The sequence below is a fragment of the Ranitomeya variabilis genome, chromosome 3, assembly GCF_051348905.1.
Source record: "Ranitomeya variabilis isolate aRanVar5 chromosome 3, aRanVar5.hap1, whole genome shotgun sequence".
Classification (NCBI taxonomy): Eukaryota; Metazoa; Chordata; class Amphibia; order Anura; family Dendrobatidae; genus Ranitomeya; species Ranitomeya variabilis.
The window spans coordinates 3628260-3644494 of record NC_135234.1 but is presented as its reverse complement, the minus strand read 5'-3'; the positions used below and the strand labels follow the sequence as shown (position 1 = coordinate 3644494).

The window sequence follows — 16235 nt, the reverse complement described above, 5'->3', positions numbered from 1 at the left end:
CCGCATCCACTCCAGGACAATCCGAAGATTCAACCTGACCAGATGAAAAACGCGGATGAAACCCTGAATTGCAAAAGAAAGGAGAAACCAAAGTGGCAGAACTAGCCCGATTATTAAGAGCAAACTCCGCCAACGGCAGAAAGGCAACCCAATCATCCTGATCCGCAGACACAAAACACCTCAAATAAGTCTCCAAAGTTTGATTAGTTCGCTCCGTCTGGCCATTGGTCTGAGGATGGAATGCAGACGAAAAGGACAAATCAATGCCCAACCTGGCACAGACTGCCCGCCAAAATCTAGACACGAACTGGGTACCCCTGTCAGAAACGATGTTTTCCGGAATACCATGCAAGCGAACCACATTTTGAAAAAACAGAGGGACCAACTCAGATGAGGAAGGCAACTTAGGCAATGGCACCAAATGAACCATTTTAGAAAAACGGTCACACACCACCCAGATGACAGACATCTTCTGAGAAACAGGGAGATCCGAGATAAAGTCCATAGAGATGTGCGTCCAAGGCCTCTTCGGAATAGGCAAGGGCAACAACAACCCACTAGCCCTAGAACAACAAGGCTTGGCCCGAGCACACACATCGCAAGACTGCACAAAAACACTCACATCTCGAGACAGGGAAGGCCACCAGAAGGATCTAGCCACCAAATCTCTGGTGCCAAAAATTCCCGGATGACCTGCCAGAGTAGAAGAATGAACTTCCGAGATGACTCTAGTGGTCCACTCGTCAGGAACAAACAGTCTACCAGACGGACAACGATCAGGTCTATCCGCCTGAAATTCTTGCAAAGCACGTCGCAAATCTGGAGAGACAGCAGACAAAACCACTCCATCCTTAAGGACACCAGCAGGTTCAGAATTCCCAGGAGAGTCAGGCTCAAAACTCCTAGAAAGAGCATCTGCTTTCACATTCCTAGAACCCGGTAAGTACGAGACCACAAAATTAAACCGGGAAAAGAACAACGACCAACGTGCCTGTCTAGGATTCAGGCGCCTGGCAGACTCCAAATAAATTAAATTCTTGTGATCAGTCAAAACTACCACCTGATGTCTGGCACCCTCAAGCCAATGACGCCACTCCTCAAATGCCCACTTCATGGCCAAAAGCTCCCGATTACCAACATCATAGTTTCGCTCGGCGGCCAAAAATTTTCGCGAAAAGAACGCACAAGGTCTCATCACTGAGCAGTCGGAACTTTTCTGCGACAAAACCGCCCCCGCTCCGATCTCGGAAGCATCGACCTCAACCTGAAAGGGAAGAGAAACATCAGGCTGGCGCAACACAGGGGCAGACAAAAAGCGGCGCTTAAGCTCCCGAAAGGCCTCCACGGAAGCAGGGGACCAATTGGCAACATCAGCACCCTTTTTAGTCAAATCCGTCAGAGGTTTAGCAACGCCAGGAAAACCAGCTATAAATCGACGATAAAAATTAGCAAAGCCCAAGAATTTCTGGAGACTCTTCAGAGAAGTAGGCTGCGTCCAGTCGTAAATAGCCCGAACCTTGACAGGGTCCATCTCAATAGAAGAAGGGGAAAAAATATACCCCAAAAATGAAATTTTTTGAACCCCAAAAACACACTTTGAACCCTTTACACACAAAGAATTCTCCCGCAAAACCTGAAAAACCCTCCTGACCTGCTGAACATGAGACTCCCAGTCATCAGTAAAAATCAAAATATCATCCAAGTACACAATCATAAATTTATCCAAATATTCACGGAAAATATCATGCATTAAGGACTGAAAGACAGAAGGTGCATTAGAAAGGCCGAAAGGCATTACCAAATACTCAAAATGGCCCTCAGGCGTATTAAATGCGGTCTTCCACTCATCCCCCTGCTTAATTCGCACCAAATTATACGCCCCACGAAGATCAATCTTAGAGAACCACTTAGCCCCCCTTATGCGAACAAACAAATCAGTCAGCAAAGGCAACGGATACTGATATTTGACTGTAATTTTATTCAGGAGACGATAATCAATACAAGGCCTCAGAGAGCCATCCTTTTTAGAGACAAAGAAAAAACCGGCTCCTAAAGGTGATGAAGAAGGACGAATATGTCCCTTTTCCAGGGACTCCTTAATATACTCGCGCATAGCAGCATGTTCAGGTACAGATAGGTTAAACAAACGACCCTTTGGAAATTTACTGCCAGGAATCAGATCTATGGCGCAATCACAATCCCTGTGAGGAGGGAGTGAACCAATCTTAGGCTCTTCAAAAATATCACGATAATCAGACAAAAATGCCGGAATCTCAGATGGAATAGATGACGAAATGGACACCATAGGAGTGTCCCCATGAGCCCCCCGACATCCCCAGCTTAACACAGACATAGCCTTCCAGTCAAGGACTGGGTTATGAGACTGTAACCATGGTAATCCAAGCACCAAAACATCATGTAAATTGTACAACACAAGGAAGCGAATCACCTCCTGATGGTCTGGAGTCATACGCATAGTCACTTGCGTCCAGAACTGTGGTTTATTACAAGCCAAAGGTGTAGAATCAATACCCTTCAGAGGTATAGGGACTTCCAGAGGCTCTAAATCAAACCCACAGCGCCTGGCAAAGGACCAGTCCATAAGACTCAGAGCGGCGCCAGAGTCCACATAGGCATCCACGGTAATAACTGATAATGAACAAATCAAGGTTACAGACAAAATAAATTTGGACTGTAAAGTGCCAATTGAAATGGACTTGTCAACCTTCCTAGTACGCTTAGAGCATGCCGATATAACATGAGCAGAATCACCACAATAGAAGCATAACCCATTTTTACGCCTATAATTCTGCCGCTCGCTTCTGGACATAACTCTGTCACATTGCATTTTCTCTGGCGTCTCTTCAGAAGATACCGCCAAATGGTGCACGGGTTTGCGCTCCCGCAAACGCAGATCAATCTGAATTGCCATTGTCATGGACTCATTCAGACCTGTGGGCGCAGGGAACCCGACCATAACATCTTTAACGGCATCAGAAAGGCCCTCTCTGAAATTTGCCGCTAAGGCGCACTCATTCCACTGAGTAAGCACAGACCACCTACGAAATTTTTGGCAGTATATCTCCGCTTCATCTTGCCCTTGAGATAGGGCTATCAAAGCTTTTTCAGCTTGAATCTCCAAATTAGGTTCCTCATAAAGCAACCCTAAAGCCAGGAAAAACGCATCCACATTGAGCAACGCAGGATCCCCTGGTGTCAATGAAAATGCCCAATTTTGAGGGTCACCTCGCAGCAAAGAGATTACAATCTTAACCTGCTGGACAGGATCTCCTGAGGAGTGAGGTCTGAGAGAAAGGAATAATTTACAATTATATTTGAAATTCAAAAACCGAGATCTATCTCCGGAAAACACCTCTGGTGTAGGGATTTTAGGTTCAGAAATAGGAGCATGTATAACAAAATCTTGTAAATTTTGAACCTTCGTAGCAAGATTATTTAAACCTGCAGCCAAACTCTGAGGATCCATCTTTAAACAGGTGAGCTCAGAGCCATTCAAGGATTATAAGGAGAGAAAGGCAAAGGCTGTAATTAAAGCTGAAATACAACTGATCCAACTATGGAGCAAGCATAGAGGAAAAAGGGAAAAAAAAAAAAAAATTTTACAGACTTCTTTTTTCTCTCCTTTCTTCTGCCAATAAGTTTAACACAGGCCGGTCATACTGTCATGGTTCCCAATGGCAAGGGAACGTAAGAAACATATAAGTAACGAACGAGCTCTCGGGTGATGGAATCTCGAGCTGACCGTGAGCTAAATCTACCACACAACTAACAGTAGCCAGGGAGCATACCTACGGCTTCCTATATGCCACGCGCCAGCCGGAGGACTAACTACGCCTGGTAGAGGAAGAAACAGACCTGGCTTACCTCTAGGGAAATACCCCAAAAGATGATAGCAGCCCCCCACATGTAATAACGGTGAATTAAGAGGAAAAGACATACACAGTATGAAAGTAGATTTAGCAAAGAGAGGTCCACTTACTAGATAGCAGAAGGATACAAAAGAGGACTTCACGGTCAACTGAAAACCCTTTCAAAAACCATCCTGAAATTACTTTAAGACTCCTGTGTCAACTCATGACACAGGAGTGGCAATTTCAGCCCGCAAGAGCTTCCAGCTACAGAGAATTACAAAAACTGCAAACTGGACAAAAGGTACAAAACAAAAGGACAAAGTCCACTTAGCTGATCAGCAGACTAGTAGCAGGAACATGCAACCGAAGGCTCTGGTTACAATGATGACCGGCAAGGAAATGACTGGAGAGCAAGGCTAAATAGGAAACTCCCAAACACTGATGGAAGCAGGTGAACAGAAGCAGCAAAGTGCAAACAAGTCACCAGTACCACCAGCAACCACCAGGGGAGCCCAAAAAGCGGATACACAACAAACAGCCTTCTTAAGTAGTCTTGCCTTTATTTGGACACACCGGCCAAACTAATGTGCACAGGTATCTGCAATTGCTTTCAGTGATATAAAGAGCCCTGACACACATCACCATCAATGAGTTTAAATGACAAAAATTCTAACCTTATCACTCCTAAACTCTTTGTGCATAATAATTTGGAACACAGTGTAGTAGCGAGCACAGTGTCAGCCGGAGCCTTCCTGTAGCTGCCGGCGGTCACGTTTCCCCGCTACTAAAGGGAATGAATATTCACCGCATTCCATGCCCATGGGAGTGGAGTACAGTGAATATTCATTTCTCTTAAGTAGCGGCACACGTGACCGCCGACAGCTACAGGAAGGCTCCGGCTGACACTGTGCTCGCTACTAAATAGCAATGAATACTCACTGCCCTCCATACACATAGTCCAGCGTGGGGAGCGGTGAGTATTCCGGCAGCTCTGCTTGTAAGCTGCGCGTGACGTCCCTGCTATGTGCTGTTTACAAGCATAAAGCAGCTGCTGGCACCGGAACAAGATGCTGTGAGGGAGCATCGGGAAGGTAAGCAGGATGGTCTTTTTTTAATGTTTTTCTGATGGGGTCATGCATACCAGGATGGGGATGAGGGCTAATTATAAGGATGGGGCCAATTATACCAGGATAAGGATGGGGCCAATCATACCAGGATGCTATTAAAGAGAAATGCATATTACTGTATATACTCAAGTATAAGCTGAGAATTTCAGCCCATTTTTTAAGCTGAAATTGCCCCTCTCGGCTTATACTCGAGTCATACCCAGGGGTCGGCAGTGGAGGGGGAGCGGCAGCTGTGTAATAATACTCACCTGCTCCTGACGCGGTCCCTGGTTCTCTGGGTGCCGGCAGCTTCTTCCTGTATTGAGCGGTCACATGGTACCGCTCATTACAGTAATGAATATGGACCCGACCACTCCCATAGGGGTGGAGCCGCATATTCATTACTGTAATGAGCGGTACATGTGACCGCTCAATACAGAAAGAAGCTGCCGGGAAACAGACATGAAGGGACAGCGCCAGGAGCAGGTGAGTATAACAAGGGCAGTGCACGATATTCACCTGCTCCCGATTCCACCGTCGGCACTGCTGTCTTCCCCGTCCTCTGCACTGACGCTCCGGTCAGAGGGCGCGGTGACGCGATTAGTGTGCGCCGCCCTCTGCCTGAACGTCAGTGCGGAGGACGGAGAAGACACAGCAGTGCCGACGGTGTAACGGGGAGCAGGTGAATATAGCAAGTGCCGGGGGCCTGAGAGGGTGAGCATGTGATTCTTTTATTTTTTTAATTGCAGCAACAGCATATGGGGCAAATGTTTGTATGGAGCATCTTATGGGGCCATATGCAGCGTTATATGGGGCAAATATCTGTATGGGGCCATGTGCAGCATTATATGTGGCAAATACAGGGGTTAGACAAAATAATGGAAACACCTGGAAACATCAACAAAAGTTAGTTTAATATGGTGTAGGTCCACCTTTTGGCGGCGATTACTGCCTCAATTCTCCGAGGTATGGATTCATACAAGGTATAAATTGTTTCCAAAGGAATTTTAGCCCATTCTGCAGTTAAAACACCCTCCAGTTCTCTGAGCGACGATGGCGGCGGAAATCGACGTCTAACTTGAATCTCTAAAATCGACCATAAATGCTCAATAATGTTGAGGTCTGGGGATTGTGGGGGCCAGAGGAGATGCTCAACTTCATTAGAATGTTCCTCGTGCCATGGTTTAACGATTCTAGCTGTATGAATTGGTGCATTATCATCCTGAAAGATGGCGTTCCCCTCTGGGAACAGTGCTTGAACCATTGGATGCACTTGGTCGCCCAAAATGCCTAAATAATCTCGGCTGTTAATTCTTCCATGAAGGGATATTATTGGCCCGGCGGATCTCCATGAAATAGCACCCCAGATCATCACAGAACCTCCACCATGTTTTACGGTTGGGAGAAGGCAGTCTGGATGGAATGCTTCTTTCGGCTGTCTCTAAACGTACACTCGGCCGGAGGTCAGAAATAGGGTAAACGATGATTCGTCTGAGAATATCACATGTTTCCACTGCTCGAGGGACCAATTCTGGAGGTTTCTACACCACTCTAAACGCTTGGAAACATTTGTTATTGCGAGCAGCGGTTTTCTAATTGCAGCTCTTCCGTGGAATCCAGATTTGTGCGGCTCCTGACAAACAGTTTTTGTGGAAACTGGGTTCTGTAGGTGTTCATTCAGCTCAGCAGTGATTTTCGGAGCCGTGGTCTTGCGATCCTCTCTCACAATTCGCTTTAGAGTCCGACGGTCTCTCTCAGTCAACTTTGACTTTCGGCCGGACCTGTGCTTTGCTGCGGACGTTTTTCCTTCTCTTTCAAACGCAGTCATTACTTTGGAGACAGTACCTCTTGACATGCCAAGCATTCGGGCACTTTCTGTTACACTAGCGCCTGCCATACGAGCACCAACAATTTGGCCTCTTTGAAAATCCGAGAGGTCTGCCATTGGTATCAGGTTCTCATCAATGTTCTTACAATTATGCAAAACAAACAGTTAATTTACATACACATATCACATAACAAATAATCAACTACAAAACATTACCATATGTCACGGTTTGCATGTTTATCACATGTTCGAAGATTATGATGCCAAAACGTTAGGTGTTTCCATTATTTTGTCCAACCCCTGTATCTGTATGGAGCATCTTATGAGGCCATGTGCAGCATTATATGGGGCAAATATCTGTATGATGCCATGTGCATTGTATGGAGCATCTTATGGGGCCCATCATGAACTGTATGGAGCATCTTATGGGGCCCATCATGAACTGTATGGAGCATTATATGGGGCTCCTGATTCAATATGGATATTCAAAAACACTTAACCTACTGATGTCTCAATTAATTTTACTTTTATTGGTATCTATTATTACTTTTGACATTTACCGGTAGCTGCTGCGTTTCCCACCCTAGGCTTATACTCGAGTCATTAAGTTTTCCCAGTTCTTTTGTGGCAAAATTAGGGGGGTCAGCTTATACTCGAGTATATACAGTAATTGCCCTCCATGCCCATGGGCGTGGAATGCTGTGAATGTTAATTTCTCTTTAGCCGTGGGTACAGGAGTAAGCCGCTTGCTCCTGCCTCCTGTGACCCGCTGCTCCGCCGCTGCCTCTCCCCAATCACAGCCACAGGCGGTACATCTGAACTATAAGATGCACCCTCCATTTTCCTCCACAATTTTGGATGAAAAAAGTGCATCTTATAGTCCGAAAAATATGGTAAATGTAAAAGTCAGCATACAGATAGCATTCTTCCTGACTTGCTGAAAATAGACATCTGGTTAATTAAGAAACAATGCTGTGTCTCCACAATTCCAAAAACATACATTTAAAGGGGGTTCCCACAAACAAAAGTACATTTTAATCAATAGATCTTGGAATAATTTTAAGCTCCACAATTGGATGTGTAATAAAATGTTCCAGAGCTGAGATAATCTTATAAATGTGCCCCTGCTGTATTGTGTAATGGCCGTGTCTGCAGGAACATGGTCTGATCATAGCACACCTCCGGGGCAGGGGAGAACACAAAAGAGTACACAGACAGGTCACACGGGATCACAGCTGATTCTTCTTGTGAGGTAAAACATTTCCCTGTCTGTTTTTAAACAATGTTTTACTTTGTGATCCCATGCTGTCGTGTCTGTATACCGTATATACTCGAGTATAAGCCGAGATTTTCAGCCCAAATTTTTGGGCTGAAAGTGCCCCTCTCGGCTTATACTCGAGTCATGATCGGTGGTGGGGTCGGCGGGTGAGCACTGTCATATACTCACCTAGTCCCAGCGTTCCTAGCGCTCCCCCTGCCTGTCACACTGTCTTCGGTGCCGCAGCTCTTCCCCTGAGCGGTCACGTGGGACCGCTCATTAGAGAAATGAATAGGCTGCTCCACCTCCCATAGGGGCGGAGCCGCCTATTCATTTCTCTAATGAAGCGGTGCCGGTGACCGCTGATAGAGGAAGAGGCTGCGGCACCGGAGACCAGCTGTCCGGGGGAAGGAGCGGGACGCCGGGAGCAGGTAAGTATCGCATATTCACCTGTCCTCGTTCCACACGCCGGGCGCTGTCTCCATCTTCCCGGCGTCTCTCCGCACTGACTGTGCAGGTCAGAGGGCGCGATGACGCATATAGTGTGCGCGCCGCCCTCTGCCTGATCAGTCAGTGCAGAGAGACGCCGGGAAGATGGCGCCGAGGAGCTGCAAGCAAGACAGGTGAGTATGTGTTTTATTTTTTTTTATTGCAGCAGCAGCAGCTATGGGGCAATAATGAACGGTGCAGAGCACAATATGGCACAGCTATGGGGCAATAATGGACGGTGCAGAGCACTGTATGGCACAGCTATGGGGCAATGGTGCAGAGCACTATATGGCACAGCTATGGGGCAATAATGGACGGTGCAGAGCACTATATATATGGCACAGCTATGGGGCAACGGTGCAGAGCACTATATGGCACAGCTATGGGGCAACGGTGCAGAGCACTATATGGCACAGCTATGGGGCAATGGTGCAGAGCACTATATGGCAGAGCTATGGGGCAATGGTGCAGAGCACTATATGGCACAGCTATGGGGCAACGGTGCAGAGCACTATATGGCACAGCTATGGGGCAACGGTGCAGAGCATTGTATATATGGCACAGCTTTATGTGGAGTATCTATGGGGCAACGGTGCAGAGCATTATATATGGCACAGCTTTATGTGGAGCATCTATGGGGCCATAATGAACGGTATGGAGTATCTATTTTTAATTTTTAAATTCACCGGTACCTGCTGCATTTTCCACCCTAGGCTTATACTCGAGTCAATAAGTTTTCCCAGTTTTTTGTGGCAAAATTAGGGGGGTCGGCTTATACTCGGGTCGGCTTATACTCGAGTATATACGGTACTTCTTTTTTTTCTTCTCCCTGCCCAGGAGATGTGGTACAGTCAGTCCATGTCCCTGTATGGCCAGGCACAACCATTACACAGTGCAGCAGGGGCACATTTATAAGATTATAAAATTACATTTTGTTAGTGGGGAAACTCCTTTACGTTTGTGGGTGTAACATGAAAAAATGTGGAAAACTTTAATTCAAAAATGATGAGACCACCGCAGAATGTTCAGTTTCTCTGATTTTTCTCTTTATATTTTTGAGTAAAATGTAAATTGTTCTTTTATTCTAGTAACTACTGACAACAGGTCTCCGAAGTTCCAAGCAATACATTTTGTATTTATTTTCTGAACATGAGAAATGGTCAAAATAACAAAAAAATGCAGTGCTTGTAGACCTCAAATATTGCAAAAAAAAAAACAAGCCCATAATCATTTAGAAACAACAATACTAATGTTTTACCCCAGGAAGAGGACAGAAATCAATATTTTGTGGAATAACCATGATTGTTAATCCCAGCTTTCATGCTTCTTGGCAGCTTTCCACCAGTCTCTCACACTCTCCTGGGTGACCTTATACCGCTCCTGATACAATAATGTCAGCCGTTCTTCTTTGTTTGATGGCTTGTGACTATCCATCTTCCTCTTGATTACATTCCAGAGGTTTTCAGTGGGGTTCAGGTCTGGAGAACGGGCGGCCATGACAGGGATTTGATGTGGTGGTCCCTCATCCACACGTTGATTGACCTAGCTGTGTGGCATGATGCATTGTCCTGCTGGAAAAACCAGTCCTCAGAGTTGGGGAACATTGCCTGAGCAGAAGGAATCCACTGTTTTTCCAGGATAAACTTGTATGCGGCTTGATTCATACGTCCTTCGCAAAGATGAACCTGCCCAATTCCAGCCTTGCTGACGCATCCCCAGTTCATCACTGATCCTCCACCAGATCTCAGTGTGTCCAGGACACCGTGGCTTGTACGCCTCTCCATGTCTCTGTCTAACCAATAGACGATCAGATGTTGGGCAAAGCTGAAAATTAGACTCATCAGAGAAGATTACCTTACTCCAGTCCTCTTTGGTCCAATCCTTATGGTCTTTGGCAATCTTCAGCCTGGCTCTCCTTTGCTTCTCATTGATGAAAGGCTTTTTTCTAGCTTTACATGACTTGAGCCTGCCTCTAGGAGCCTGTTTCGAACTGTTCTTGCCGTGCACTTCACCCCAGCTGCCATTTGCCAGTCTATTTGTAGATCACTTGTCATCCTGCGGTTGCTGATTGACATTCGAATAAGATGAAGGTCATCCCGGTCAGTGGAGAGTCGTTTTCGCCCTCTGCCGGTCTGTAGCTTTGTTGTCCCCACTGTCTGCTGCTTGACCTTGTTGTAATGGACTGCCATCTTAGAAATTTTAAGGATGGAGGCAAGAGACGCTCACTGTGTCCCTCTGCTAGTAAAGCCAGAATTGAGCCCTTCTTTTCCTCACTAAAGACTTTTCTCTTCTACTCCTTTGGCAGGGTATGTGCACACGTTCAGGTTTTTTCGCGATAAAAACACTATAAAACTCATTAAAAACGCATGCATTATGCATTCTATCATTTAGAATGCATTTTGCATGTTTTGTGCACATGGTGCGTTTTTTTCTGCGAAAAAAACGCATCGCGGTAAAAAAAGCAGCATGTTCATTAATTTTGCGGATTTTCCGCGTTTTTCCCGCAATTCTATGCATTTGGAAAAAACGCACAAAAAACGCGGAAAAAAACGCATGCGGATTTCTGGCAGAAATGTCCCGTTTTTGTCAGGAAAATTTCTGCTAGAAATCCTGACGTGTGCACACAGCCTAAAGGTTATTTTTTCATTCCTATTACTTTTGGGATATTCCTAGCACTTGTTTTGCCCTCCAGCTTGTCCTATTGCAGGAGGATTGTGAACACCACAGCAGGGTTTTTATACTTTCCATCGTTAAATAAGATTTGTCCTCTGGTTGGAGTTCACCTGACACTGGAATGGAATGGAATGGCTGTCAGACATGGAGAGAAGCGGATTTTTATACAACTGTGCAGTGCTCTCTACATTTTTGCCAGAGCTGTATATACACCTGTAGAAGCGATGCCTTCTCTCTCTTCCCCTCTGTGAGCTACCACACAGCAGCATCATATAAGATAACGGGGGCTTCAGCTGATCCCCCCCATGATGGTCTCCGTGGCTGCGATGAAGTGGGGGGAGGAGCAGTCCGGCGCCTCGTACAGGAGTTACACTAAGGGCCGAGCATTCTGCATTTGTACATTTTCCTTCCATGTTGCTCACAGCAGAATGTGTCGGAATCACATGAGAAAGTGCAGATGATTTCACCTTCCAACAAGAGGATAGACCCAGAATCAGTGCTGTCCACCCTCCCGATGGTCAGCGCAGAGTCCAGGGGGAGTGTTGGTAGACGGGTGACGATCCCGCCATTGTGTCAGGAGGAAAGGGGTCAATCATTGGTCATTTCCTCTCCCCCATTTATGTAGAAAACCTTTTTGTGAAAACCATAAAACGCAATGTCTGTAAATGGTGAGGGCGAGACAGACGGTTCCCGACATCCTCTCCTGAAACTCAATGTTGGACTCAGTGTTGCTATTGGGGCAGATGAAAGTTTTCATGTCGGTGCCGTTAGAGGTGGTGACATGACAACATTTGGTTCCTTAAAGAATTGTAATGGATATTAAATGTTGTCACCGGAGCAGCGCAGGGAATGAATCCTGCATGGACCTCGCAGAGCGGCTTCACCTGTCCGTCCAGCTGTCTACACTGCCATCTTTGTGTGCCACATGCGATTTGTGGTCTATCCTTTATCCCACGTTCTCCTGATCTCTGGGACTCCGCACATGCTCTGGAAATGCGTCGGTCATCACTGGAAATGGCTTTTAATACAATGGAATGAAATAAATGATTTTATGAGTCGGTAAAAGGAGGCATCAGACATTTGCTTTGTCCTATTACTGGGACCATCATCTGTGTTGTATTGGGACCATGACCTAGAACCCACCAGGTGATGGATGTGAGAGCGATGTTACTGAGAAGGACACAGCCTACACAATCACTGACCTCAACCAGTGGAGATGTGAAGACGAAGCAGCCGACAAGCGCTCTGCTCCTCCAGGATATCCTTCACGACTGCTGGAGCTACTACTGGCGACATTAGAGGAACCTGCGGAGAGAAGCCATGGGATGTTAAGAACTCATCAGAGTAGCAGGGGGCAAAGAAGGAATCTGTGGGGTAACACATCTTCTGGGGTGTGCACACACGTTTCTTTACTCCTTTTTGTGGTTTTGCCGCCTGCAGTCTAGATCTGCACTGTGCACATTCCAATAAGGGGAAACGACTGCATGAACAGAAGGTCCAGACTGTTGATTGGTATTATAAACCCCCACATCCACTCCACTTCTTAAAAACCCCACCCATCCCCTTCACTATATATTCTCCATTGCCTGACCCATCGTGGACCCTCTGTCCCATTGCCTCCCACCACCACTATCACTTTGCCCCATCCCCCCCCCCCCCCATGTTTTCCCTCTTGTGTGATATGACTTTTCTCTTGTTTCTGAACAGAGAGCTGCTTGAGTTCGTGAAGGAGAATGATGATGAAGTTCGGAAGATAGCTGACAGGTAGGATCCCCCCTTATGTACCACCCATCCCCTGGCTAGTGCCCCCTGTGATGTGATGTTCTGTGTGCAGGGGGCAGCAGTTTATTAGCGAGAACCTGCGGATGGAGGATGTCTCAGACTACTGGCGCGCACTCCTCACCAAATACTCCCATCTGCTCACGTACCGGGTCAAGCAGCGCAAGGGCTACCGGGAGTTGACAAGAGGTCCAGGACACAGTGAACTCTGAGTATGTGACGTCGGCCCCATCTCTCCACCCCTGCAGAGGTCACTTTTGGTCACAGACTTTCCTGGAGGCAGCACCATATGGCCAGAGATCCGGCAATGGGACTGCTTAATATGAAGGCTGACTCCTCCCTTCCTGACACTGGCAGTGAGTGACAAAGAGGCAAATCCTCATCACTATATGACTAGGGCAGTGTCATCCGCCCACTAACCATGCCCCTCACCGCCGTGTCTCCACCAGATGGAGGAATGTGGTTTTTTTTTATATTAAAATGTTCATATAAAGCCTAAAATTCATTGTGTCCAGGAGACGCCACAATCACCCCCCCACTGGGCAGCCGATGTCAGAGGGGCAGGGATTGAGGTGAAAGGGAAGACCACACCGGGGAAAGTCAGCCAAAGGGATTCGTGAAGGGCTTCTCTGGACCGCGGAGGTGGTACCAAGTAATAACAAGTATTGTGCAGCTTATAGGAACAGGAGCCGTGCTATACTATACAGGGCTACATGGAGAGTGGACGCTGCGCAAGGCCCGGTCCCACAAGGGGAGTGGATACTATACAGGGCCCAGCATCACAAGGGGAATGGATACCACACAGGGTATGGTCACACGGAGGGGATACCACACAGCGTATGGTCACATGGAGGGGATACCACACAGGGTATGGTCTCACGTTGGGGATACCACACAGTATGGTCACACGGAGGGGATACCACACAGGGTATGGTCACATGGAGGGGATACCACACAGGGTATGGTCTCACGTTGGGGATACCACACGGTATGGTCACACGGAGGGGAGTGGATACCACACAGGGTATGGTCACATGGAGGGGATACCACACAGGGTATGGTCTCACGTTGGGGATACCACACAGTATGGTCACACGGAGGGGATACCACACAGGGTATGGTCACATGGAGGGGATACCACACAGGGTATGGTCTCACGTTGGGGATACCACACGGTATGGTCACACGGAGGGGAGTGGATACCACACAGGGTATGGTCACATGGAGGGGATACCACACAGGGTATGGTCTCACGTTGGGGATACCACACGGTATGGTCACACGGAGGGGAGTGGATACCACATAGGGTATAGTCACACGGAGGGGATACCACACAGGGTATGGTCACACGGAGGGGAGTGGATACCACATAGGGTATAGTCACACGGAGGGGATACCACACGGTATGGTCTCACGTTGGGGATACCACACGGTATGGTCACACGGAGGGGAGTGGATACCACATAGGGTATAGTCACACGGAGGGGATACCACACAGGGTATGGTCACACGGAGGGGAGTGGATACCACATAGGGTATAGTCACACGGAGGGGATACCACACGGTATGGTCTCACAGAGGGGAGTGGATACCGCACAGGGTATGGTCACACGCAGGGGATACCACACAGCGTATGGTCACATGGAGGGGATACCACACAGGGTATGGTCTCACGTTGGGGATACCACACGGTATTGTCACACGGAGGGGAGTGGATACCACACAGGGTATGGTCACACGGAGGGGAGTGGATACCACACGGTATGGTCACACGGAGGGGAGTGGATACCACACAGGGTATGGTCACACGGAGGGGAGTGGATACCACACGGTATGGTCACACGGAGGGGAGTGGATACCACACAGGGTATGGTCTCACGTTGGGGATACCACACGGTATGGTCACACGGAGGGGAGTGGATACCACACAGGGTATGGTCACACGGAGGGGATACCACACAGGGTATGGTCACACGGAGGGGAGTGGATACCACACAGGGTATGGTCTCACGGAGGGGATACCACACAGGGTATGGTCTCACGGAGGGGAGTGGATACCGCACAGGGTATGGTCTCACGGAGGGGATACCACACACGGTATGGTCACACGGAGGGGAGTGGATACCACACAGGGTATGGTCGCACGGAGGGGATACCACACAGGGTATGGTCTCACGGAGGGGAGTGGATACCGCACAGGGTATGGTCACACGCAGGGGATACCACACAGCGTATGGTCACATGGAGGGGATACCACAGAGGGTATGGTCTCACGTTGGGGATACCACACGGTATGGTCACACGGAGGGGAGTGGATACCACACAGGGTATGGTCACACGGAGGGGAGTGGATACCGCACAGGGTATGGTCTCACGGAGGGGAGTGGATACCGCACAGGGTATGGTCACACGCAGGGGATACCACACAGCGTATGGTCACATGGAGGGGATACCACACAGGGTATGGTCTCACGTTGGGGATACCACACGGTATGGTCACACGGAGGGGAGTGGATACCACACAGGGTATGGTCACACGGAGGGGATACCACACAGGGTATGGTCTCACGGAGGGGAGTGGATACCGCACAGGGTATGGTCACACGCAGGGGATACCACACGGTATGGTCACACGGAGGGGAGTGGATACCACACGGTATGGTCACACGGAGGGGATACCACACAGGGTATGGTCTCACGGAGGGGAGTGGATACCGCACAGGGTATGGTCACACGCAGGGGATACCACACGGTATGGTCACACGGAGGGGAGTGGATACCACACAGGGTATGGTCACATGGAGGGGATACCACACAGGGTATGGTCTCACGTTGGGGATACCACACGGTATGGTTACACGGAGGGGAGTGGATACCACACAGGGTATGGTCTCACGGGGATACCACACGGTATGGTCACACGGAGGGGAGTGGATACCACACGGTATGGTCACACGGAGGGGATACCACACAGGGTATGGTCTCACGGAGGGGAGTGGATACCGCACAGGGTATGGTCACACGCAGGGGATACCACACAGCGTATGGTCACATGGAGGGGAGTGGATACCGCACAGGGTATGGTCACACGCAGGGGATACCACACAGGGTATGGTCACACGGAGGGGATACCACACAGCGTATGGTCACATGGAGGGGATACCACACAGGGTATGGTCTCACGGGGATACCACACGGTATGGTCACACGGAGGGGAGTGGATACCACAC

General features: G+C 48.3%; 1 protein-coding gene across 2 annotated transcripts in view; it reads left to right on the top strand.

Annotated features, from left to right (window-relative positions):
* Positions 1-13495, top strand: part of POGLUT1 (protein O-glucosyltransferase 1) — a 153408-nt gene extending 139913 nt beyond the window's left edge. For both annotated transcript variants that reach the window (XM_077293552.1, XM_077293553.1), the window contains 2 exons: positions 12934-12990; positions 13061-13495. In XM_077293552.1, the coding sequence (XP_077149667.1) occupies positions 12934-12990; positions 13061-13217 (214 nt within the window). In that variant the 3' untranslated portion in view covers positions 13218-13495. The remainder of the gene's footprint in view (positions 1-12933; positions 12991-13060) is intronic.
* Positions 13496-16235: the final 2740 nt, after the last annotated feature.